The 25,554-nt window shown below is 50.9% G+C and overlaps 1 protein-coding gene across 1 annotated transcript; it reads left to right on the top strand.

Moving 5' to 3' along the window:
• Positions 1-602: 602 nt before the first annotated feature.
• LOC128108861 (homeobox protein MSX-1) lies at positions 603-5,586 on the top strand. Its single transcript, XM_052735885.1, has 2 exons — positions 603-2,108; positions 4,390-5,586. The coding sequence occupies exons 1-2, from the start codon at positions 1,322-1,324 to the stop codon at positions 4,830-4,832; spliced, it is 1,230 nt and encodes a 409-aa protein (XP_052591845.1). The 5' UTR covers positions 603-1,321; the 3' UTR covers positions 4,833-5,586.
• The last annotated feature ends 19,968 nt before the right edge of the window (positions 5,587-25,554 follow it).

Raw genomic sequence — 25,554 nt, 5'->3', positions numbered from 1 at the left:
CAGATGTGAGGCTCCGATCTCGCCGCAGCCCGACCCCTCCCTCCAGACCCCGGACGCCGTCTGGGTAATAAAGTAATTCATTTTCCTTAATCTGGTCGCCCCTAATCTACAGCTTTTTATTGCGCCCAGTTAAAAGGCCAGGGAATTCGCTATCCCTCCGTGCTCGGATAATTACCCCTAAATGGCCACGGCAGCCCCTTGTGTTTCCTGGAGATTAGAGCCCGGCAGTCATCAATGCCCAGTCCCGGTGAGCCGCCAATCACCTCCTCCAACTCCCCCGGAGCCGCGGGCCTGGGCCCTGGGATAAGAGGCCATAAAAGAACCCTCTCCCCTCCGAACCCAATTTACATAGCTCTTCTGTGCCGCCCCCCCCAATAACTTTCTTCCTTTTTTTTTTTATCAGCAAAAATAAAACCACGTTTCCTTCGAAATTCGGCAAACAAAAGTATTTAAGCCTCGTACCAAAGTTACGCTGCCAGGAACTGCTTTCTTTCTCCTGCCCCTTCTTCAAATGGGCCTCTACCCTCCAACATAGCCCCAGCGTTAGCAAACTGTTAGATTTTTGAGGACTCATTGCTTGAGGTCACGTTGAGGCCAGATCGGTGTTTTGTTTTGTTGTTGTTGTTGATGTTTCCAATTCTCCACCCAAGGGATCCAGGGGCTCCTTTGGCCAGCAGTTCTCTGGTAGAGGTGTAACTTGCTGGAGAAAAGTCAGGGGAGAGGGTACATGTTTGTATGAAAACTAAATGCATTTCCCAGATCATGATACATGCTCTTGCACCCACAGAACCAACAGGGCCCAGGCTTCCTTTGACAAACTTTGTTCAGCCCTTAGAAACAAAGGCTCACTTTTACCCCGAGGTAAACTTTTTAAGATTGAGATACACAGGACACTTAGGATGGTTTTTTTAAAGAAATAAATCAATATGATCCCTTTCTACTGTTACAAATAACTATGACCACTCAAAACAAATATGAAAAAAATTTGTAAGTGAACTGGAGTAAAATCTTCGTGGTAGAAAGAGGGAGATGCAGAGGGAAGGGGGGCAGAAAGAAATAGCAACAGACCGTGAGAGAAACGGTAGAGGAAAGAAAACAGGAGGGAAAAGGAAGAAACGGGTAAGGAACGGTGGGGGACGACTAGGGCAGAAGAGAAGTGCTAATAAAGGAAAGTCCCTCTGCAACTCGGTAGGATCCACCTCTAAAGGGACCCAGCCGGACAGATGCCCACCGGGCGAAGTCGGGCGGATAGGCTCCCCCGGTACTCTCCTGCCCGGAGCGCCCCCAGGCCCGGCGCGCCTCGGGACAGGAGCGCGGCCCAATGGTTCTCTCCGGGCCCGCCCCCTCGCTCGCTGATTGGTTGCTGCCGCGCTGGCCTTGCCTTATTAACAAGTTCTCAGGGGAGCGGCGGCGGACCCGGAGCCGGCCAGTGCGCCCGGGAACTCGGCCTGCGCGGCGTAGGGATCCAGGCCCAGCTCGCCGGAGCTGGCCTTTGGGGGAGCCGCAGGAGGCTCGCGCGGGAGGGCCGGCCGGGCCAGGGCCCCGGGAGCTCGCAGAATCCGGCCGCGCTCCCAGCCCGCCCAAAACCCATGCTCCAGGGCTGGCCCGAGCTGCGGCTGGAGTGGGGGTCCGGCTCTGCATGGCCCCGGCTGCTGCAATGACTTCTTTGCCGCTCGGTGTCAAAGTGGAGGACTCCGCCTTCGGCAAGCCTGCCGGGGGAGGCGCTGGTCAAGCCCCCAGCGCTGCTGCGGCCACGGCGACCGCCATGGGCACAGATGAGGAGGGGGCCAAGCCCAAAGTGCCCGCTTCGCTCCTGCCCTTCAGCGTGGAGGCCCTCATGGCTGATCACAGGAAGCCCGGGGCCAAGGAGAGCGTCCTGGTGGCCTCCGAGGGGCCTCAGGCAGCGGGTGGCTCGTTGCAGCACTTGGGCACCCGGCCCGGGTCGCTGGGCGCCCCGGACGCGCCCTCCTCGCCGCGGCCTCTGGGCCATTTCTCAGTCGGGGGACTCCTCAAGCTGCCAGAAGATGCTCTGGTGAAGGCCGAGAGCCCCGAGAAGCCAGACCGGACCCCGTGGATGCAGAGTCCCCGCTTCTCCCCGCCCCCAGCCAGTAAGTAGCCAGCCCAGGATGGAGAGCGAAGGGGCCAGGAGGGGGTGTGGGGCCCGAGGGCGCCAGGCCGCGCGCCGGCGCCGGCTTGTCTCGGGCGTCGGCGTACCTGCATCTGGGTACCTGGAGGCCGTGCAGAGGTTGCGTTGGCGGGGAGGAGGCCCTTGGAGCCTCTTCCCACTCTCACCCAGGAAGAGAGTTAGAGGCCTGGAGCCGGCAAACCTCTTCGTCCGTTTTCGCGGGCTCCTGGCCCTGGCGTAGTGCCGCTGAGCGTGTCAGTTCATTTGTAGCGCGCGGGGGTCCCGTACACCCTCTTATTCTTCCGGTACTTAGGACGCCGAGGGTTCCCTGCTCCTCCACCTGACCCTAAACCCAGTTATTTTGCACCCGACTTAGATGGGCCCAGCGGCCAGTACAGCCTCTCTCTGCGGAGTTTCACTTTCTGGTAGTAGAAGTCGGTAAATCCCCTCTCCATTAAAGAACCTCTCCAGGGGTTCCGAAACTCTGCAGAACTCCTCCCCCACTCATCAAGTTCTAAGCTGTTAGTTGGTGTTTCTGGGCGGGTGGATGATTTAGCAAGAGGGGACAATCGTGGACAAGTGGAGGGGGGCGGGGCAACAAGACAGCCAAAAGGAGCTCCCCCTTAATCGCTTTGCTAGCTCCCGAATGTGTTGGACCTAGCTTTCAAAGTCGACCCAGCAGCCAGCGGCATGTTCCGGGATAGTCCTAAATCCTCGTGGCCCTCAGGCGTCTTTCCCTAGCGAACCCGCTCGAAGATATTTCAGGAGCACGGGAAATTCCCAAGTTTTCCTCGTTTCCTCCGATTATTTCGCACCATAATAGCATTGCAAATTCAATGGCATGATGCTGAGGAACGATTTTTATCTGGGGATTAAACGTCTTTGAAAAGACAGCCCCTCCCCGGGCCTGATGGTTGGCGAAGGTGGCCCAGAGCTGGACTATTGCTGTTGACCAAAGTGACATTTCCCTATGAACCCTCCCTTCTTTCGAGCTGCCTGGCGGAAAACGAGTCTGGGGCCAGCTTCTTTCCGGACACGCTGTAGCCTGAGCTGGGAAAGAAGGGGGATGTTAACTGGAAATTTCGTTTGACTCACATCCTAGTGGTCTGAGGGCCCAAAGGGTTATTATTATTTTTTTTAAGTGCCAAGAAGTGCATAGTTAGGCAAAACCCGCATGGTGAGATGTCCTCAATTTCAATTCGCTTTCTTAAAGGAAAAGCTGCTGCAGAGGCAAAGCATCCTCCTGGAGACTTAGGAATTTGGTTTAGAACTTCAGCCTCTAGGACCCCAAGTCAAGGCACTCACTAAGTGGTGTGTGTGTGTGTGTGTGTGTGTGTGTGTGTGTGTGTGTGTGTGTGGTGTTGGGGGAGGGGATTTGTTGAGGCTTGTTTTATCCTGCAACAGTGTTGTCCCGCATAGCAGGGGTGATGGAGGATTGAAACTCAGTCCCCTAACTGGGCCTGCCCTCCACACAGTGGCAGCACTCTGCTGAGATTTAACCTTTGCTGGGAAAACTAAAAGAAAAGACAAGTGGGCATCACCCGTCTCTTGAAACTGAACTATGTTGGAAAAGCTATCATACTCCCCCCCCCCCCACACACACACACTATGCTTGGTGTGGTCCTAGAACCCAGGCACCTCGATAGGAGAGACTGTAGGGAAAACCGAGAGGATCTGAACCGGCAGCACGTCTAGATAAACAGCCTCGTATATATTCTAGAATTGTCACAGTGTGACCTCTTGGATGGCTCTCTTCTTTTGATTGGCTCTAGAGCCCAGTAGAAGCTTGCTGTTTGATAGAAAGCGTGGAATTTCAAGATCCATTCTATGCCTATGGCTAGCACCAATGCAGTACCTTTGGTGGACACAAATACAAATGTGTGCCTAAAGTATAAAACCCAGTATGACCCTGGGCTGGGCTTAGGGCCCCTGAATGTTTTATGGCCCCCTTAGCAATCATCTTCTCTCTGTGCAGTAGCCCAGAAGAGGCCCCGGGTGGGGAAGGCCTGACTTTAAGATAGGTTGGCACTGTCTCTGTCCCACTGTAGTTCAGCATTGAACATGGTTAGATTTCACCTGGAATCTTAGTAAGGCAAGAACTTCTGCCCTACGGGTTGGGTTACATACAGATGGAGAAAATATTTTTCAAATGCTCCATAGTGTCGAACATAGAGGTGCTTGGGAGAAATCAGTACCTAGAACGGTTTCTGTCCCTTAGTAGTACACTCTTCACTCCTTGCCTCTTTCCTCTCCCGGCCCCCTAGGAAGACTGAGTCCCCCGGCCTGCACCCTACGCAAGCACAAGACCAACCGCAAGCCCAGGACGCCCTTCACCACCGCGCAGCTGCTGGCTCTGGAGCGCAAGTTCCGCCAGAAGCAGTATCTGTCCATCGCTGAGCGCGCCGAGTTCTCCAGCTCGCTCAGCCTCACCGAAACGCAGGTGAAGATCTGGTTCCAGAACCGCCGCGCCAAGGCCAAGAGACTGCAGGAGGCCGAGCTGGAGAAGCTGAAGATGGCCGCGAAGCCCATGCTGCCGCCCGCCGCCTTCGGCCTCTCCTTCCCTCTCGGCGGCCCTGCTGCGGTAGCCGCGGCGGCCGGCGCCTCGCTCTACAGTGCCTCTGGTCCCTTCCAGCGCGCTGCGCTGCCCGTGGCGCCCGTGGGACTCTACACGGCCCATGTAGGTTACAGCATGTACCACCTGACATAGGTGGGTCCAGAATCGCCTCCCTGTGGTGCCACTACCCCCGCCCCCAGCCACCTCTTCTAGTAGCTGGAGTCCTTCCTAGGAAGCTCCGCTGCCCACCACCACCTGCCCCTTCTCTTAAAACCCCCTGCTACAGTTCCTCCAGTTCCTTCCTACTGTTCTCCGACTCTGATCCCATCTAAGGGGGAGAAAGTGGCTTTCGGAAGGGTTTGGATTCTTCGAGAGAATCTAGATTTACACCCGCGAGTTATAGATGTGGAAATTAAGGGCACAGAGGCCAAGAGATTTATCCGTGGTCCCCGGCAGAATTAGAGCCGGGTTGAAGGAGACTAGAGGCCAAAGGGACTAGAGGCCATGACTCCATCAGCTGCTTCCGGTCCTGGAGCCAGGCTGGACTTGCGCAGAGAAATTGCTGTTTGGTGCTTCGGGAAACGAACACGGTCCTGTAGAAAGCAAGGAGCCCAGCTCCTTCCACTCTCAAACTCCCAAGAGCTTTAGCAGCAAAGCATTGCTCTGAGGGGGCAGGGCGCGTGCTGGTGCTTTATAAAGGTAGGTTGAAGAGAATTTCCCAGGACCAGGATAAAAAAAAGTAAGAAAGAAAAACAAAATCTGTTTCTATTTAACAGTACATTGTCGCGGCTCTCGAACATCCCTTTTGAAGGGATCGTGTGTACTATGTAATATATTGTATATTTGAAATTTTATTATCATTTATATTATAGCTATATTTGTTAAATAAATTAATTTTAAGCTACAAGATATGATGTCTGTGGATTTAGTTGTGTGTTTTACTGGTCCTTCTTTCTCTTCACGTATGCGATTGCTTTTCAGTTTGGTGGCGGTTTTACAATGAGCAACTTTCAAAGGCGACAGGAAGATGTTCAGGAATCATTGGGGGGGGCACACAGGACAGATTTGCATTAACACAGTCAAATGGAGAATTGGAGCAATTACCTAGGATAATTAGGCTCAATTTTCCAATTCACTTTAAGCTGAAATCGACACTTGCTCTTTTCCACCTATAACGACTCTTTTTTTCCCTCCTCCCCTTTTAAACTGTCTATGAGAACAAAGTGACTTGGCCCAAACGGTTTGATGACTGTCAACAGCTAATCCAGACAATTCCTGCCCCTTCAAACCTGTTTTTCCTACTGAAGGGGGTGGGGGTGGGGGTCTCTAAACAGCCACCAGTGCAGACACACTCTGGAGTTTCATTTCGAGCTGCCTAAAGAGCTTTGCACAGCTAGCCCAGCCTCTCTTACAACACACAAATATCCAGCGATACTGAAGAGTACAGAAAACCCAAGCCTACCAGTACCTGGGCCCTGCTCTCCTGCCCTCTTAAACGGGGTTTTTCCTTTATGTGGTCAAGTTCTGGCTTCCAAGAAAAGTATATTTGAAATATATAAGTGCAAGTTTAATTTTCTGAGGAAAATTCTGCAAGGGTGTGAAAGACAGAATAATGACCCCTTGGTAAATGGAGCCTATTATTACCCCCCACCTCTTTCTCTGGTGTAGTGACCACCCCTTAAGTCTCACCAAATCTATGTGGTCCCAGCCACCAGCCTCCCTCTGGTGGGAGCTTGAGTATCCAAACTCCATGCAGGGGAAGTTCTGGGCAACTGGAGTCCAGGGATGTCAGGAGGGGGAACCCAGAACCCTAGTACCTGGGGTTGGGCTTGAGGGAGATGTGGACATCTCCACGATTGAAACGTAGAAACTGCTTCTGGCTCAGGGTGGCCGGAGAATTCCATGAGACTAAGATTGGGGGGGGGGGTTGGAAGGGTTCTGCACTGGCCCCAAGATACTCCAGAGGGACCTTGGCCTCGGGTCCTCCAGCCTGCTGTTGCTGGACTTAAGATTCTATGTTTCTGGCTGTTTGTCACACCCTCCTCCCTAAAAGGACAAGTTTAAGGAGCTTTGTCATGGATCTTGGTTCTACTACTGGGACAGTCTGGAAGGACTCTGGGGAGTGACTTTGAGCCTCTGGGCCTCTGGAAGCCAAATCCAGGACCTGGGTCATGATGGAGGTTGGGTTCTCACACCACATGCCCTTTAGAGGCACTTGGAAGATAAGGTGTCCCTCTGCTTCTGGCTGTCAGTCACTTAGGTTAAGCCGTTTGGGGGCAGTTTAGGACAGTTCAGTATACCCCCTGAACCCGAAACGTCCTGACTCCCATGTTGAATCTCCTGGGTTCCTTCCTAGAAAGCCAGTGGAGATGGTTAGGTAGACAGTGGTACTGTGTCTGTCCCCGGTGGGTCGAGGTGGCTGCGTGTTGGATCCTGCCTCGGTGCCTGTGTGCCCTTTTCATAGGCAAGGTCATGCCATCTTGCTCTACCTCGGCTTTCTCACCCGGGGAAGGGGTCCTGGCATCCTCATCATCCTGGCTCCTAGAATTTGGGGAAGTGTTAACCTGCCCGGCACTCGGGGGCGCAGAAGATTCCCCTGGAGCCTGCGTTTCCAGCTCGTTCTTGGCGCAGAAAGTCCTTTCCCCTCACTCAGAATAGAGGAGTGGCGGGGCAAGATCCCGTGTCTCCTCCGGCCCAAGCTCCTGGGCCTCCTGGCTCCTCTGAGTTTAGCAATTTAGGGTCGAGGCAAATTTAGAGCAACATAATTGCCGTAATGAGCAACGGTTTGCGTTCTGCAGACGCGCCATGGCTCCAGCGAGGCGGTAGCTGCAGGCGAGGCGAGGCGGGCGCGCCTCCTCTTCCCCCTCCCGAGCCTCCCTCGGACCCCCGCCCGCAAGCACCGTGGCCTTAGGAAGCAGTCTTGGGCCGGGGTTTCCTTCCACTACTGGGTCCGTTCATTTCTTTTTTTTTTCTATTTTTATTTCTTTGTAGTTAGCCCTTTCTTTGCACACCTCGTTTTCTAATTCTCTTTCTAGACGGCTGGGTACACAGAAAGTGCCCAATAGATGTTTGCCGTCTCTGAGCAGCTCACTGGATTGACGTCCAGTTTTCGAGGCCCCTTTAAATTCAGCGCAGCAGAAATTTGCGGCCGGGAGATGGATACTGCTTCTCACTGTCGGTTCTGGGGCTGAGTTCCTTGTCTATTCAAGAGAGAGTGATGTCTGTAGCTGGTCCTTGGCCCGGTTCTTTACGGATCAATTTACTGATCTAGTGGTCTAACGAGTGCTCTCGATCGCGGGAAATGAGGGTCACCACCTAGGGCCCTGTGGTAGAAGAGTCAGTTCTTGGAACCTACTCGTTGGGCATGTTACCGAGTGTGCCGGCGGCTTCACTTCTCCGCTCAAACCTAGATTTCTATAGCCTTGGAGGGCTACTGCGGCCCAGAGAGGTGACAGGACACACAGTTAATGAAGAAACAGAACAGGGATTCGATCTCATTTCATTAGGTACCTACGCATTCCTGAGCACCAGCCTGAGTCTCTATAGCTGAGGGGCACTGAATGCCATGACAGTTCTCGCACGAAATGCGAATGTCCGGGGCAACTGGCCACGGGTGATCTGGGTCCCAGTTGTGACTTTAACCCCTTTCCCATGACCAAAAGCAAGCACTGTTCCTAAGGTCGTGAGAGGGACGTCTTCCCTGCCCTGCAGGCCGTCCGCACCGGCGTTTTCATTTTGTTGGAGAGATCACGGAAACCCAGCCTGCAAATTCCGTTTCTGACGATGCCACAGGACTAGAGCGGCCGGCCCAGCGTGGTAGCTGAGGCGGAGATGACGCTGGCCAGGGCAGGGGCCTTGGGGCACCAGAGCTCTGGGCGTGGGTAGCCAGGCTGAGGCGGTCGCGACCCGGGAGACTGGGTGGAGCTCGCGTTCAGAGCGCCTAGTTTCAGGGTACGTGGCTCGGATAGCTGATCCTGGGCGGACTGTCCAGGCCGCGCAGGAGGCCTACAGATCCAGCGTCCCATCGTGGGGCCCCTTAGTGACCTGAGGTCCCTAGGTGAGCCCGGTCGGTCCAGGCCTGCGCCTCCGCCAGAGCCATCGGGGGCTCAAAGGGGAGCGGGGAGGAGAGGCAGCGGCCGCCTTTCAACTCTTCGGCTGGCGCCGGCCTGGCCGGGCCCCCGGGGCCGCACGTCCTCCCCGGCTCCGTCCTGTCCTTCCAGCTGCTAGCTCCTCCGCAACAGACCCCGGTCCCTCAGCCGGGAGCCACCCGGAGCACCTGATCCTCAACTACCACAGCCAAGTGCCCACTCTCCCCCATTCCACCCCAAGCTTGCACCCCAGACTCAGGAGATCCCTTCAGCTCCGCTCGACAGCTCCGGTTCTGTGGCACACTTCGGCCCTGCAGGGCCCTGGCCGCAAGCCCGCCTGCCTCTGCCACAGCGCCACCCCGCGGCGACAGCCGCCTCTTCGTAATGCCAACTGCTTACAGTCCCCTTGCCAGATGCATGCAGGCTCTCCACACCACAGCAAGGGCCTACAAAGTGCTTGTGCACACACGACCCACACACATCTACACAACACACCAGCACACGCCTCAGCAAACACACAAAGCCAACACGTGCATCGCAGACGCACAACTCAGACCTACACACACGCCCAACACATGACCAGCCATCACAAACCACATTCACAAAATCAGGAGATGGCACATACACTCCAACAAACACACAACCTTGTGCACAAACCCAACACACAGCCCACTGACACAGACAGGCAACCACACACAGACGATATATCTACACGTTATACACACAAGGCCCTAGTTCATAGAGGCAACCTCACACTGTCAAGGCCACCCTCTAAGGTCTATAGAGAGCCAGAGGCTTAAGATCTGCTGACAGAAACACGCTATCTTGCAGAAAAGAGAGATAGGAGAGAGGCAGATCTAGATGGAGGGGAAGAATTCCTGCGGAATGGTGTCTGGAGAGACCCAGGGAGAGGCACAGCAAAGCCTGGAAGAGTGGGTCTCTGTTGGAGATGCACAGATCACAGCATCCTAGGTCCTGGGTGCAGGCACAAGTGTGAGCACCAGAGGAATGCTATGCAGGAGCACGTATGTGACTATTTATGCACTGGGGTTTGGGTCCTCATGTACATATGTGTACATAGTCAGTTCTAGGATGCAGAGCTTTCATGGGGCTGAGGGTGGGGAGTGCTGGGGGCTACTGACCACCAGGAGCCCTCTTCTTCCCCAGAGCAGAACAGCTGCTCTGAATTTGGCAAAGCCTCTCATGTCTTCCCAAGAGGGGCTCCCAAGGGACCTGACTCTGCTCAGACTTAGACAGAACCCAGGCCCAAGGTCTGGAATGTCTGTCCAGCATCCAGGCCCTGTCAGGCAGGCACAAAGACATGGGTGCTGCTAGGAATGGCCAGAGTACCACTAGGTGCCGCAGTCTGCTGGTGTCTGATTGCTGGCACAGAGCTGGATGGTCTGCCTGTACTTGCTGGCTTTTGACATTTGGAGGCTGTGTGATTTGAGACGAGATCTTTAACTTCCCTGAGTCTGTCTTTTCCCCATATACCAAGTGTAAGATTCTCCTGTTTTCTAGCGGTCACAGGAACAACATGAAGAGCTCTGCAGTGTGTTTGTCCCTTCAACAACAAATATCGATCACGGGTTCTTAAACAGAGCAGGTAGAATTGTGTCCCAACCTTCCAGGAGACCTCAAAGAGCCAGAGTATGCTGACCACGCAGGCCTGAGACATGGGGCGCAAGTCCAGGTTTGTTGCCATCTGCATGGTGACCTTTCTCTAGCAATTTATTTATTTATTTATTTATTTATTTATTTATTTATTTATTTATTTATTTTTAGGTTTTTCAAGACAGGGTTTCTCTGTGTAGCTTTGCGCCGTTCCTGGATCTCGCTCTGTAGACCAGGCTGGCCTCGAACTCACAAAGATCCGCCTGGCTCTGCCTCCCGAGTGCCGGCTCTAGCAATTTATTAGGTCTCATGGAAGCTCTGATTGCACCCCGAATGCCTTTGTGTATGGCCTAGCACATCTTAACAGGTACAATAAAGAGTTGCCTTTGGGCTTTAGTTAGAAGCAAGTTTAAGGGTCTGCCCTCAGTTCCTGGTTCTTGGGGCCCGCCACACCTCCTCCCTCCTCATCCTCATGGGCACAGATCCCATGAGGGATTTTGCTGCTCGGTTTTTCAGGAGACAAACTGGCTGGATTTGAATCTGGTGCTGTAGGACAGCAGGGGCTATCTTGCTGTAGGACAGCAGGGGCTATCTCGCCCTCCAACTCGTGCAGGCACAGGCAATCTCTGCATTGTAGTTCAACTGGGCAGATACCCACATTCAGCCCCGAGTATCTGTTTGTGCATATATGTAGGGCTGCAGGAACAATTTGCTGTGTTGGCCAAGAAGCAAGAGGAAGTCCCCCAGACATGGAGCAATGTCTAACCTTTGCCTGCCACAGCATGGCGTTTTTAAGAACATTCCCCCTGCAAAACCCTCCTTTGGCTACTCCAAAATGGACTGGACTCTTTTCCCATAAGCTGGTACCTCATTAATGTTGCTACATTTAGAGAGACACCCCACCCCCTTTTCTGTCCAGTGGTCAGCGCGGAACTCCTGTGTGTGGACGGCTGGGTTGCTTCCAAAGAGAAGGCTCTGTCCAGGTTGAACAATCTGGAAGTTGGTGTTTAGATGGGCTTCCCCTAGCTGTTAAGTTTTGGGAGCTTTCCTTGGGCTCCATCTGTGAAGTGGGCACAACAATTGGTAGAATGAGAGAAACAGCCTTTCATCGTGGGCTGTTTATCACCTGACCTCAAAGTGTGATAGTGGTCCTGGGAGGGCTGTCATGGCAGTTTCCCTGTTGCGGCTGCAGCTAGCCAGTAACACACCTTGCATGTGTTCAGGGCCCTTCTGGGTTCTCCCCGAGGATTACAACAATAAGTGCTCAATCTGGAGACTAGGTTGGGAGGTGAGCAATGGAGAGGTCAGGGCACTGGGCACAGGGCCAGGGTTATGCCTTCTGCCTCCTCTCCCTAGCCCTTCACTTCCCCAGTGAAGTCAGAAGAGATCTCTCCAGGCTCCATCCTCTGAGGGTGTGCAGGAGGGCGAAAGGATAAATAGGGCTGGAAGCAGAGGGATGCTCCTTGGAGAAGCATCCCTTTGGTGGGAAGATCCAGAATTAAGACACTTCCTTTACTCCCCTGGCCCTAGCTGGCTCCTGTGCTGAGTCTACTCAACTCCCAGGATCGACCAGCTCTGTCCCACTCTTGAGTTTGGACCACACCTCTGAGATATGCTGTTGTCACTAGTGGGCCGGAGTCCTCTTTGACACAAGAAAATCAGACTGGAAGGAATCCTGGGATTTGGTCAAAAATCTAGGCAGGTTTAAGTCTCAGTGTTCATTGACTCCTTCAGAGCATGGTAGCAGGTAAGTAGGAATTCCAGGTTGAGACGAAGAAGCTTCAAAGACAGCAATGGATAGCATTCTCTTGTCTTGCACACAGTCAAGGTCAGTCTCGCTGCAGGGGTGACTTGTGAGCTGAAAGCTGAAGGTCAGAGTGTGGGGTTTGAAGTCTGGGGTTCAAAGAATATCCAGGAGAAGTTTCCTAGAGGTAGATACCTGAGTGCAAAGGTCCTAAGGAAAAGCCATGCTGGCCAGGCTGGAACTAGCCTCTCGTAGTTGAAGCATGTAAGACCACAGGGAACTAGTGCATTTTTTTTGGAACACTGTAAAGAAATAGGGTCTTGGTATGAGGGGCACTGGGGCCCCAGTTAGCTGGGAGGCAATGGTGGCATGGGAGATTGCCCGGAGGTGCCTCTTCCTCTATGAACATCTCCTTCTCTGTGTGTGTCCCCCCACCCCCACCCAAAGGGTGCTGGGAGAGACCTTCCAATCTCTCAGAGTGAAAGTTCCTTCTTTTCAGAGCTCATGCAGCTGTGAGATCCAGAGCCTGGTCCCCAGCTCCATCCAGGAGTCTCTGAAGCTCAGCTCTTTCTATGCCAGCTGGGTAAGAGGCCAGCTGGGCCTCAGCTGTGGGGTGGAGTTGATCAGGAACACCCCTGGTCAACCGCAGCTCCCAATGCTACTTGCTTGCTCCTTCTGACACCATGCTGGGCTCCTTCGCCCAGCTGTGTGCCAGCTGTGTGGTCCCAGAGCTCAAGTCACCCAAATCCTTTCCAGCATCCATTTCACAACCCAGGGAAACTGAGGTCTGCCTTTTCCCATCTCCAGTTCAGGAACAGAAAGGCAGAATATTGATCTAGTGGGGGCATGTGCCAAAGCCTGTGCCAAATAACAGAATGCGTGCATGGTGACTTAATCCTGCAAAGGGCCAGGTAACAGAGAGGTGAGTGTTAGCATCACCACCCCCTTGTGGCCACAGGTGTGCTGACACACAGCAGATGAAGGTAGACTGAGGTCTTGGGCAGACTGGGCTCAAACTGAGAAGGTAAGGGAGTCACCGGTGACTGCATTTCAGGAGGTTGTGCAAGCGCCAGCTGGGGTGAGGGTAGAGATAGGGGTAGGGTGGGGTGGGAAGGCATGCTCCCATTTTCCGATCCTGCCTTTGCCGCCCATTTCGACGGAGTTGGGGCTCCGGTCTCCTTTCTGACCCTGAAGTCATCTCCCTTTCCTTCCCCTCTTCCTCTCTCCAACTCCACCTAGGGTTTTATTCATTCTTCAGTTTCTGCTGTTGAGCATACCTGTCCATCTCCCTTCTGCCCCCACCCCACCTCAGTCCAGCCTGGCCCCATCTGCTCAAAGCACACTTTTTTTTTCTGAGCTGGATTCTGTGCCAGGTGCCTCCTAGGTATCAAAGGATATAATCAACAGTATGCCTTTAGAGGAAAATCCTGCATCAGTAATGGTCCCAAGAAGTCAAGCAACACTCCCAAGGCCACCAAGCAGTGATCTAGGGAACCTGGATTCTCACTCAGACTCCCAGCTTTCCCTGGGGTCTGTGGTTGTGTGTACCAGCAGAGGCAAGCATCAGGAAGCCCTGAGGAAGAAGGAGTGGCAGCCAGCGGCTGCTCTTCCTAAGGCCCTTTTGCTTCCCACTCTCACCAGCCCCCCAGAAGCCAGGCCTTTGGGTGACATGTCTTCTAAGTTCCTCAGGGGTAAGTATGGCTCCTGTCGCCAGGATGAGGGCTGGGTAAGTGGCTACCTAGCCCATCTGCACTGTTAGCATCTGAGTGGCCCTTGGGGCAGGTCCACTGGAGAGTTCCTGAGCTGTGGTTCCATTTCTGGAAGCAGAGCCCTGGATCTCTCTGCAGCAGTCTGGGACCGGAGTGCCCCGAGTGAATGTCTCCTTTTTCTTTCTCATTTTATTTTGTATTTATTTATGTCTTTGCTTGCTCTGAGATGGGATCTCTCACATGACCCGGGCTGCTTTGAACTCCTGATTCTCCTGCCTCTACTTCCCGAGTACTGAGATTACTTGCTTGCTTTCTTATTCTGTTTTTAACGTGATGGATCTAATTTCTCGGGGTGAAAGGTTTCAGGTGGTTGGAGTGACTGGTTCCGAGGACACACGTTCAGTTCGCCAACATTTACTAGGCAAAATGAGTGTTTCTCCCTGGCAGTTCATGGAGGTAGCTAGTGACAAGGACAGAGTGCAAAGTAAGCCACCAAGCCAGGCGAGGCTATGGCAGAGGAAGGTGTGCTCTATGTTAGTGTTCTTGTGGCCAAACACTTGACGAGAAGCCACTTAAGGGAGGAAGGGTTTCTTTACAGTTTAGGAAGGGACCGTGACAGGGCAGACATAGTGGCCGGCTGGAGAGGCGTTATGCCCACAGCCAGGAAGCGGAGAGCAGACAGGAAGCACACTGGGCTATATAAAACCTCAAAACCTGCTCCCAGTTACTTACTTCATCCAGCAAGACTCCATCCACCTCCTAAAGGTTCCCAAGGTTCCCAAACAGTGCCACCAACTGAGGGCCGAGTGTTCAAACACAGGAGCTGATGGGGGACATTTCACATTCAAATCACAACAGATGAGACAGGGACTGGGGTGGGGTTCCCTGTGGAGAGGACATGGGGACACTGGAGGATATAAAGAAAGTGTCCTTCACATGGCATGCACAGAACCCTGAGGCTGTGGCCATCCTTCAGCTGTGGTATGGCTCTGTGTGTGTTTTGTCTTGCTATATGGCATCTCTGCTTTTGATCCAGATTCACAAAGGACAGTCTTTTCTTTGGTTAAATGTTCCCCTCCCAGCATAGTAACTTCTGAGACCCTACCTTGGTGGCTGGTCAGTCATTATCTGTTTCCGCAGTCGCTGTGGGAGGGTATTGTATGGGATAATTATTTAAATCCGATCGCTGTGCCCCCACGTCACAGCACTTGATGGCTTCCTGTTTATTCACAGTAAACTACAGTCTTCACCTTGGTCCACAAGTGTCTATGGAATGTGATGGGGAGATGTTTCAGTTGGTATAGTGTGTGTGTGTGTGTGTGTGTGTGTGTGTGTGTGTGTGTGTGTGTGAAAGAGAGAGAGAGAGAGAGAGAGAGAGAGAGAGAGAGAGAGAGAGAGAGAGAGAGAGAGAGAGAGAGAGACAAAAGCATGAGTGGGGCTGGAGAGATGGCTCAGGGGTTAAGAACACTGGCTGCTCTTCCAGAGGACCTGGGTTCAATTCTCAGAACCTACCTGGAGGCTCATAACCATATATAATCCCAGTTCCAAGGGGGACCCAAAGCCTTCTTTGGTCTCTGTGGGCACTGCACACACACGGTGCACAGACATACATGCAGGTAGACACCCATGCACATCAAATAAAAATAAAAATTAAGAAAGCATTAGAATTTGTTTAATCCCAGCACCCACATGCAAAGCTAGATTCCACAGTGTGCTCCCTCAATCCTGATGCTTGTGAGGCAGAGAGAGGGGGGGTCAGGGAATGGTCTAGCCAAACCAGTGAGCTTCAAGTTCTTGCAAAACACAAGGTGGAAAGTAATAGAGGAAGACACTCAAAGTGAACCTCTGGCAGCCTCTACATAGAGGCACACATGTGTGTACATGCACCCGCACACACATGGACACATGCAAACCTTATGAGATTCAATTTGAGTGTCCCTGTGATTTCCAGCCACCCTTACCATTGTGCCTTCTCTGGCCATCTCTCAGCTACAGCATACACGGCCCTACATCAGGGCCTTTGCACTTGCTGTTTCCACCTGGAACGCTGATCTTTTGGCCACATGAAATCACCATAGGGCAGTGAAGGAAGCTTGTCCCATTGTCTCTAGACTCTCAGCTCTTAGAGGCCAGAGGCTTCATTTGTGCATCCCATGCCTGACACACACTAGGACTGCTCATCTGTGATTTAGATGGACTATAGTCTCCTCCTCCTCCTACCCATGAGCAGTCACAGTTCCCAGAGGTCCTGCGAGTGGCTGGATGGCAAAGCAACTTATTGAGTGTGAGCACAACTTCTTGTTTTCTCTCTCCAAGGAGGTCCAGAAGGCAAGAAGTTGGATGCTGAGACAGAGGCCATCCCTCAAGCCCCAGACAGCTAGCTGGTCTTGCAGGCTCTGGGTCCTGGATGTTGAGGAAAATGGAAGAAGCCAACCCTTATTTCCATGGACTTTCACCCTGCTCCATTCATATCCTGTCTCCCCATCCAGAGCAGGCTGTGGACAGTTGTAGACTGAGAAGAGGGACAGGGTTTCCAGCAAAGGAGGTGGGCAGAAGGTGCTGCTCCTGTGACCTCATTAAGTCAAGAAATTTACTTTCTAATTTAAGTCTCACACTGAACCAAGAATCCCGGAAGGAACCAGTGGAGCCCTCCTCCCCCATTCCCACAACTCTACGACATCAGAACCCTCCCACACCCACCACTCTCCCACACCCCGCCTGTTATGATATACGCATGTGGGGGACCCCGAGGGTATCCCACGCATTCAGGGAAACGTGCTGGCATGCTGGGCAGATGCAGCAGCTGGTGGCAGGCAAGACACACCATGCAGGCACGGCAGCAGCGGTGACGGCAGACATTCATTCACAACCCAGGCGCTGCATCTGTGGAAAGAGTTCATTATAATATAGAGATAAAGAGACAGAAAGACAGAAAGGAGAGAGAGGAAGAGAAGAGAGGAAAAGTGGAGGTGTACACACCTCATGGCAGAGAAGAAAGAGAGTGGAAGAGAGAGAGGAAGGGGAGGAGTTTTTCCTTAAAATGAGGCTTTTATATCAGGATGCAGGGTGGCCCCAGGGGGTGGGATTTCAATGGACGGGTCAGAATATTAACATTCCTCCATTCTGATTATTATAAATAAAGGTGAGTTATGGAAGCACGTTGGGGAACAAGGACGCTGAATTCCTGAGACTGCTTCAAGCTGACAAGGGGTAAAGGGGGGAGGGGGATGCTGGGAGTCATGCACGGAGGGAGATCTCAGGTAAGTTCCTTGAGGGAGCTGAGAAGGCAGGTTGCAGCAGTGGTGTTCCAGGAGCTTGGGGAAATGGCACACCAAATCAGAAGGACAGAAGCCATGGCATCTGCTGTTTCTCTGGAGGTCAGGTGGGAACAGTGAATCTGCAAAGTACACTTGAAAAATAGGTGGGGTCAGAAATGGACTCTGGAGATTGTTAGTTTTCATCAGACCAGATTCCTTGATACAGTGGCAGAACTTTCCCCAGGAATCTACAGGTATCTGTAAGACAGCTGGAATGGATTTACATCATAGCAAAAGGGTTAAAAATCCATAGACCTTTAAGGACTCTTAAGAACTCTTTGTAGTCAATGTTCTATCAGTTTATCAAAGCTGCATTTATCAATATTAAAACTTTGAACCTCTGGAGTTATATCTGAAACTATTCTGTACTATGAAGTCTGTGAATGAGGCATACCTGTCTATAATTGGAGAGCATATATATATAATCTTGGGATTGGGGCTGTTAAACTGATACCCTAGTCATCAAACGTTGTCAGATCTGAGAAGGATAAATTTAAGAAGTGAGACAGCTTTCCAGCTACCTAGGCAGTTATCCCAAGTCTGTCTGTGGTCATTAGGGGACAGAAGCCCCAAAGGCAGCATGTGTTCAGCTGATAGGCCCAGGAGGTGTGACAGATTTTTTCTGTGAAGTAGAAATTTGGGGAGGTCATCCTACCTGTCTTGACAGAGAGGACAACCGATCCCGGTTGCTCCTCATATTCACAGTCTGGACAGGATCTCAGCGTTTCCCTGCATGGCCAGCCTTGCCATGAGCTTCTGGGTGGAAGTTCTTCTGTGGCCATCTGTCTTCTTGAGGAGATACAGGGTGCTGCCAGGAGCTGACATGTCTCTCTGTCATCAAAAGCTTTTATACTAAATGTCATTGTCTCAGATCTCTACAGGTATTTGAGGAACAAAATCTGTTATATATATATATATATATATATATATATATATATATATATATATATGTATACATATATACATATACATATATATATATATGTCTTTGAGAGCATATAAATAAATTAAATCTGAATATACAGGTTTCCCAGTTGGTCACAGACCAATGAAGTCAGCAAGGACAGGGAGGCCTACATTCTTAAGCCTGAATAGATCTTGAGCAAGGAGAGACATACTTTAAGCCATTGGCAGTGATATCTGAATCCATTACCACTTTTAATGCCCTGTAGCTGTAGTTCTGATCCCTGAGTATAGCCAGACTTATATAGAAATAATTCTTCTTCTTTTTTTTTTTTTTTTTTTTTTTGGTTTTTCAAGACAGGGTTTCTCTGTGTAGCTTTGCGCCTTTCCTGGAACTCGCTTTGGAGACCAGGCTGGCCTCGAAATCACGGAGATCCGCCTGCCTCTTCCTCCCAAGTGCTGGGATTAAAGGCGTGTGCCACCACTGCCCAGCCAAAATAATTACTTCTTAAGCTGTCTCCTGAGAAGGCAAAAAAGAGTGACAGAGAAAAGATCCCAAGGCTGAATGGGAACAGAGTCGGGGTATGGCCCAACTCTGAGAAAAGGACCCTCTGAGAAAAGGAAAAAGACCCTTTTGGTGGACTCTATGCCAGGGGTTCCATCCTTAACCTAGCCCTCCAGCCTGTCCTTGGAACAGGGAGCACAGGATGACGTATTCCCCATAGCTGTTTCAAGCTGAAATAGGGTGCAGGTGGTCAGGACTCTGGCTAGTTAAAGGTAGGGAGGGAACCCAGGAAACTGGGTATTTATCAGAAGTATGTGGTCATCTGTCCTAGCTACAGAGAAAGGAAATAATTGCGTTTGTCTGGGCTGGTCCACATCACATAGACAAGAGTTTCTGCTGCAGGTTGTGGTCCACAACTATTGTTTCAATGTTTCTGCCAGTCTGCTGAAATGTGGACTAGAGATGAGTGTTAAAATGCATGAATTTATTTGGAACCTTTTGGCCTATGGTCTTAGTGACTGGGAAAGGGAGGTCAGGAAGGGGAGAAATACCATCCTCAGGAATAGACATGTGAGGAAACTCATTTGTCTAGAACTCATTTGACCTCTGTGAAGTGGAGCCAATGTTTCTTTTGATCCTGTGAAGTTTATATGAATTTTTAGTTCATAAAAGGACATAAAAGTTTTAGATAAATTAGTATTATCAACCAGTACTGAAACCCATATCATAGAAGAGCAGACAATGGGTATCTGTAAAACAGCAGACATAGACTCATACCCTTGAGTTCTAGCAGAATTACAGATTTGTATTAAAAACTTTATCACCAGTATGTGGGGGGAATAGGTCTCTGGGCCCTGCCCATTCAAGCCTAAGAGAGGCATTGAGGAACACCAGGCCAAAACCAGAGTCCCTTTCTCAGCCTGTAAAACAAATATGTGGCGTGAAGCAATTTCCTGACCTCTCCCCCATACAGACAGCCTGAGTGCTGGGTGCCCCACACATGCTCAAGCTACAGAAAGGGAGTGACTTTTTGCTGCCCTTAGTAAAGATGCTGGTAAGGCCATTATGACCTGTCTGTTTTGACCTTATTTAAGATGGCAGCTTGACCATGTGATTGCCCTTGTTTAAGATGGTGCCACCTGACCACTTGTTAATGTGGGTTTTTCCCCCCAAAATAAACTGAGCAGATAAAGAACAGATAAATTGAAGCATTTAAAAATCAGTTAGAAAGAAATATAGATGGCCATATCAATCATACATTTCCATTTGCACATAGGAAATAGACTTTGTAAAAGAAAGATGGAGAGCCCTCCCATACCCACCATGCTATGACATCAAAGCCCTCCTGCACCCCTTCACTCTACGACATTCTATGCTTATTGTAATCATATTCTTTCTTACCTGAAAAAGCTCTAAATTTTCCTTTAAAAGTCCTTTATTTTGTGGCATAAGTGGAAGCATGAGCCTGGGAATTGGCCCAGTTAGGCACACTGGAACCTCTGAAGCAAAGCTGGGTTTCTGAGTCTGGTCACTCACTGCAGGCTGTATGCACTCGGGCCTGTGTTTGCGTGTCTGAGTTACCACTCTTCATCTGGGTAGTAGGAGCTGGAAGGATTTCTGCCCCACAGGATTGCCATGGGGGTCAAATGAAGTGAATGTGACATGATTCTAGTTGTGCTGGGGACTCTCCTCAGGTCCGCTGTCACAGCACCCCTGGCTGATATCTATGTTTTCTGAGGCTCACATTAGCTGACCCTAAGACATCATAGGAAGTCAGGACCTTTTTTTTTACTGAAAACCTTGGCCAGAACCCTGTCCTCCAAGTCTAGGGCTCTTAGTGTTCACCAGGCTCTGTAGGTCTGTGAGATTGTGTCCACCTCTGCCCCGGGGTGGGGGAGGGGGTTGTGTGTGCTCAAATGCAGGCAACCCAGTCCACATGCAGTTACAGAGAGTCCGGTGTGCTCCTCTACACGGGTGGGAGGAAGGGAAGAGCCATTTCCCCGTGTTGAGCACCTACTGGGGTCCCTGTGCCAGCTCCTCCATTTAACAGTCACAGAGACAGCCCAGTGGCGTGGGTGTCTTTTTCCTGCTCCTCAGGGAACACTGGATTCCAGATGTGCTGAGCCAACTGCTCAAGAACCAAGTCTGGAATTCAGATTTAGTTTACGCGACTGAAAGTACACACCCCTCCGATTTGCTTACACCCGATGCTTACTCCAAGAGGCCTTTGAACATAAATTCACCCGCACACACTCCAGAAAGTGGTAGAAAAATAAGAATCAAGTAAAACACCTAAAGGAAGGTCATTAGGAATACGAAACAGACAACACACTGCCCCTTGCCTGGTGGTCACCGGGGACCAGAAGAGCCAGGAACTCTGACAAGCAGCCTTTGACGGCCTGTAACTGGCTGGCTATAAGAGGATGTTAATGAAATGTTTTGAGTTTTCTTTTTTCTTCTTAAAATCTCATTTCAAATAATTCCGTTTGTCGTCCTTTCTTCCCCCTTTTTTCCTGTTTTCTTAAAACAAGCAACAAAAGCAAATGTTTTCCAAAGCTTCAAACCAAGACCTCTGTGTGGGTTTCTCTTTTTCAGCCAAATAGTCCAGCAGGGAATTTCCTCCCCGTTCTGCTGGTTCCTACCCTCAGCATCCTGCTGTCCCCCTCCACTGTCCTCAAATGCCAGTCCTATCTCCACAGGTGGTCAGAGTCCTGGGTTCAAGATGGGCAACTGCTTCTGCTACTAAAATGAGTTTTTATTTTCATATAAAGTACACATCAGCACATTTTCCACTGTATGATAAAGGAGGGACCTGTAAGAGTAGAAACTGCATCCTCATTGTTTCCCCAGAGGGTCTCCGTTTTCAAAGGTTTCAAAATTAATTTAGTTGTTTCTCCCTCTTTAAACGAAGCCATACATAGTTTAAAGGTCAAGTGGTTCTGAAGGGGCTTACTATGGAAAACACCAACCCCTCCCCTCGTCGCTCCCACACCCAATTTTTCTCCATATACAACCATTTCAATGTGTAGGGTTCCCTGGGAGCTGGAGTTACAGATGGTTGTCAGCTTCCTCATCATGGTGCTGGGGTCTGAGTAAGTAAGGAGAGATGAACGGTTAGAGCAGGCTGAGAGAAGAAACTGATGAAGAGATGGACTCTAGAATTTGAGGTTGAACGTGAGTGGGTGGCAGAAGCCAGCAGAAACACATGAGCCATACCTTAGAAGCGGACATCAGCAGCTTGGTTCAGTTAGGAGAGACTGAGCCCCTTAGAAGGGGGCCCACACATGACTCTCCCGGGTTTCAGCACCAGATGAATGAAGTGAGGACATGATCACTTCGAGACATGGTTGAGGAGGTTTTTATTGCAGATGTGAGGGAGAGAACAGCTAGGAGCATTTGGAAAAGTCCAGAGCAGCCAGAGAGAGAGAGAGGGAGAGGGAGAGGGAGAGGGAGAGAGAGAGGGAGAGGGAGAGAGAGAGAGAAAGAGAGAACTAACTTAGCCAGTAGACTGAACCAGGCCATGGGAGGAGAGGGGAGGAGACAGGAAGACAGAAGAAGACCAAGAGAAACAGGAGGACCAAGAGAGTGCACGGCTGAAATGGTAGGGTTATATAGGAATGAGAAGCTGGGGAAGGGAAGTCAATGAGCTGGAGAAGTTTAGGGTAGGGGGTGGGGTGAGAAGAGCTGAGAGGAGCCACAGGGACTGAGTGAGCCAGGATGCCAGCATCACTTTGGTATGCTAATAGGCACCACAGTTAGCCATTTGCCCTGGGTTTTGGATCTGACATGTATGTATGTATGTATGTATTTTTTTTTTTTTTTGAGACAGGATTTCTCTGTGTAGTTTTGGTACCTGTCCTGGATCTCGCTCTGTAGACCAGGCTGGCCTCGAACTGACAGAGATCCTCCCGGCTCTGTCTCCTGAGTGCTGGGATTAAAGGCGTGTGCTACCGCTGCCCGGCCGTATGTATTTATTTATCTAGTGCATGTGTGGGTGTGCACATGAAGTGGCAGGAGTGTGGAGGTCAGAGGATAGTTTGGAGTTGGTTCTCTCCTCCCACCATGCGGAGCTACTGAGCTCAGGGAGTCAGAGAGTACTCAGGAGCAAATCCTTACCCTCTGGGCTATCCTGCTGGTCTCCAGTTCTTTAATGTTAAACAACATCTTGTCTTCAGTGTTCTTTTTTTTCTCTCTCCTTTACTCTGCTTCTACTTTGGTCCCTTTATTGTCAGTGTTTAAGAGTTCTGCCTTGTTCTTTGCACGGCCCCCTCTTGGAACATCATGATGTTCTTTTCCAGGCACAGTACTTTATGCCTTAGACATAAGAAGATTTCTCTGTCGCCTGCTGCCTCCCCTCCCCTCCGCCCCAATCTCCAAGTCGTCTTGTTTCTCAGTTCCACCTTCCTCCTTCACGTGGAGGGATGCTGCTGCTTCTTGAGCACCGCTGGCGGGAGCTTCATGGGCACGAGGTGCTTGTGGACCGGATTGCCTGAGTAGCCAGCAAAACAGTGATCAACCCGAATGCAATGGGACAAACCAAATTATAGTGAAGTTAACATTTGGAGCCAAGCTAAAGGCTAGATCTCTAAGTCTGAACTCTTGCTCATAACTTTTTGAATATGCAGCCCTGACCTTGAGGTAGAGTATATCCCTTGGCAATGCCATGTGGCTAAATCCCAGAGTTCTAGGTAAAGAGTGGGACAGAAGAAAACAGGCCAGCTTTAATAAAGCAAAAGAAATTTTTTTTTTTGGTTTTCTATGCCTGATGTCATACTCAGGCTGGAGTGGTAAAAAGTGGTGGAATGTACCAGAAATCCCACCATTTGGAAGGCAGAGGCAGGAGGCTGCCATTTGAGGTCAGCTTGGGCTACACAATGGGAAGGAGAATGAATGAATGAATGAGTGAGTGAATGAATGAGTGAGTGAATGAATAAATGAGTTGCTTTGTTGCAGAGGACTGAGGGGACAAGGAGAAGGCAAAGGGATGGCCGGATTGTGTTGAGCCAAACTTCAACTTGGACTCACTTAGTCAGATGCAGGGTCAAAGGTCAGCCTGGAGGTCTTGTCTCAGGATTTCTCTTGGGCCTAGTGAGAGCTCTCCCAGGAGCACATAAGCTGGTTAGTGTTTTGGCTATTTGACACAAACTAGAGTCGCTTGGGAGGAGGTAACCTCAGTTGAGGCTTTTCTCCATTAAGTGGCCTGTGGGCATGTCTGGGAGGCAGTTTCTTGATTAATTACTGAGATAGCCCAGCCCACAGTGGGTGTTTCCATCCCTGGGCAGGTGGTCCTGGGATGTATAAGAAAGCCGGCTGAGCAAGCCATGAGAAGCAAGCCAGTAAGCAGTGTTCCTCTGTGACCTCTGCTTATGTTCCTGTCTCAGTTCCTGCCTTGGTTTCCCTCAATGATGGACTGTGATGTGGAAGGGTAAGCTGAAATAAACCTTGCCTTTCTTAAGATACTTTTGGTCATAGTGTTGATTACATTAACAGAGAAGCAACAAGGCCCCTGAGCATGTGGGTGGTGCTTACAGAGTTCAAGTCTGTCTGTCTGTCTGCCTTCAACCTTAGGGCAGAGTGGGCTTGGGCTGTGGCCCTTCTCATGGGGTGCTCTTGAGACAGGGGGCACGCCTCGGGCATATCTGGCGTCTGGGACTCCAGCTAGCCTCTGAACTTTCAACTTTAGTTTCCTTCTCTCTGATGTGGAGCAACTACCAATGGAACACAACCAAACACCCCGCTGCAAGTGTAGATTAAACCTGAGAAGCGCTGCCAACACACCTTATGAAATCATCAACACCAGAGGGCCATCATCAGTATGGCTGACTCTTCTGGGTCACTGCTCTTTTCAGTGCTTGTCTTGGTTGTCAAGGGGAGGGTCGTCACACCTCCTGGCAGGTTTCCTTCACGGCGAATGCTCAGTTTTAAGTAAGGTCTGACACACAAGGGCTTAATAAAACTTGGCTGAATGGATACTCTAATGCTATTGTTGACAGGAGACAACTTGAGAGTGATTTGGGCTTTTGTTCTATGAATAGAACATTACCTAATCTCTCTCTCTCTCTCTCTCTCTCTCTCTCTCTCTCTCTCTCTCTCTCTCTCTCTCTCTGTGTGTGTGTGTGTGTGTGTGTGTTATGGAGTGGGTGTGGAGGTCAGGGAAAACTTTGTGGAGTGGGTTCTCTCCTTCTGCTGCTACATGGGTCCCAGGGATTGAACTCAGGTCGAGAGACTTCCACGGAAAGCATTTTACCCATTGATCCTTCTTTGCAGGCCCTCCCTTTGTTTTTAGAGAGAGCATCCCTCATTGGGACCTGGAACTTGCCAATGAGGCTAGACTGAGAGACCACCGAATCCCAGGGATCCCCCTCTCACTTCATCCCAACACTGTGATCCCAGGAATTACAGGGGTGGACTGCCACGCCCGGCTGTTTACAAGGGTGCCAGGGATTGAACTCAGGGCCTCAGGCTTCCCCAGTGAGCACTTTCCCGACTGAGCCAGCTGCGCGAGCCCCACATAACAGTTTTTGCCTCAGTTTTCTGTGAGGACCCTTGTTTCTCCCTCTCTCTTTCACGGCATTATCGGGTCCAGCTCTGTCCAAGGTCAGACTCTCTGGCCCTGGGGTTCTCTCAAGCGCCAGAGCCAGCAACAGGCTGAAGTCATCACAGCCCCGAGATTAGATGCAAGAAGTCTCGTGATCCACATGAAAAAGATGTCAGGAATCGGAAAAAAAGATATGTTTTGGCTGGAGCGCCCCCTTCACCACTCTTGAGCTCTCTTAATAGAAGGAGCTGGAGTTGGAGTTTTCCTCTTTTTTTTTTTTTTTTTTTTTGCGTGCAGATTATCTGAGAACGGCTTGGCACTTGGGAATTTTCCACTGGCGCGAGCTGAGCGTAGTGGCGCCAAGAAAGGAGAGAAGAAAATCAGACAACGTGGGCCCCGGGTTTCCTGCCAGTCTCAATTTGGGAGACTTTTTCCATCCTTGGGGCCATTTGTGAGA

Source organism: Peromyscus californicus, unplaced genomic scaffold, assembly GCF_007827085.1.
Source record: "Peromyscus californicus insignis strain IS unplaced genomic scaffold, ASM782708v3 Scaffold_13__1_contigs__length_99412109, whole genome shotgun sequence".
Classification (NCBI taxonomy): Eukaryota; Metazoa; Chordata; class Mammalia; order Rodentia; family Cricetidae; genus Peromyscus; species Peromyscus californicus.
Note: the sequence above shows the minus strand (reverse complement) of the source record. Positions and strands in the feature narration are given on the sequence as shown.

What these genes read in the sequence shown, in the direction of transcription:
- LOC128108861 (XM_052735885.1), top strand. Translation starts at nt 1,322, where the DNA reads ATGGTTCTCTCCGGGCCCGCCCCCTCGCTCGCTGATTGGTTGCTGCCG. An exon ending in CTTCTCCCCGCCCCCAGCCA is followed by an intron (nt 2,109 to 4,389) that starts GTAAGTAGCCAG and finishes CCGGCCCCCTAG; the next exon opens with GAAGACTGAGTCCCCCGGCC.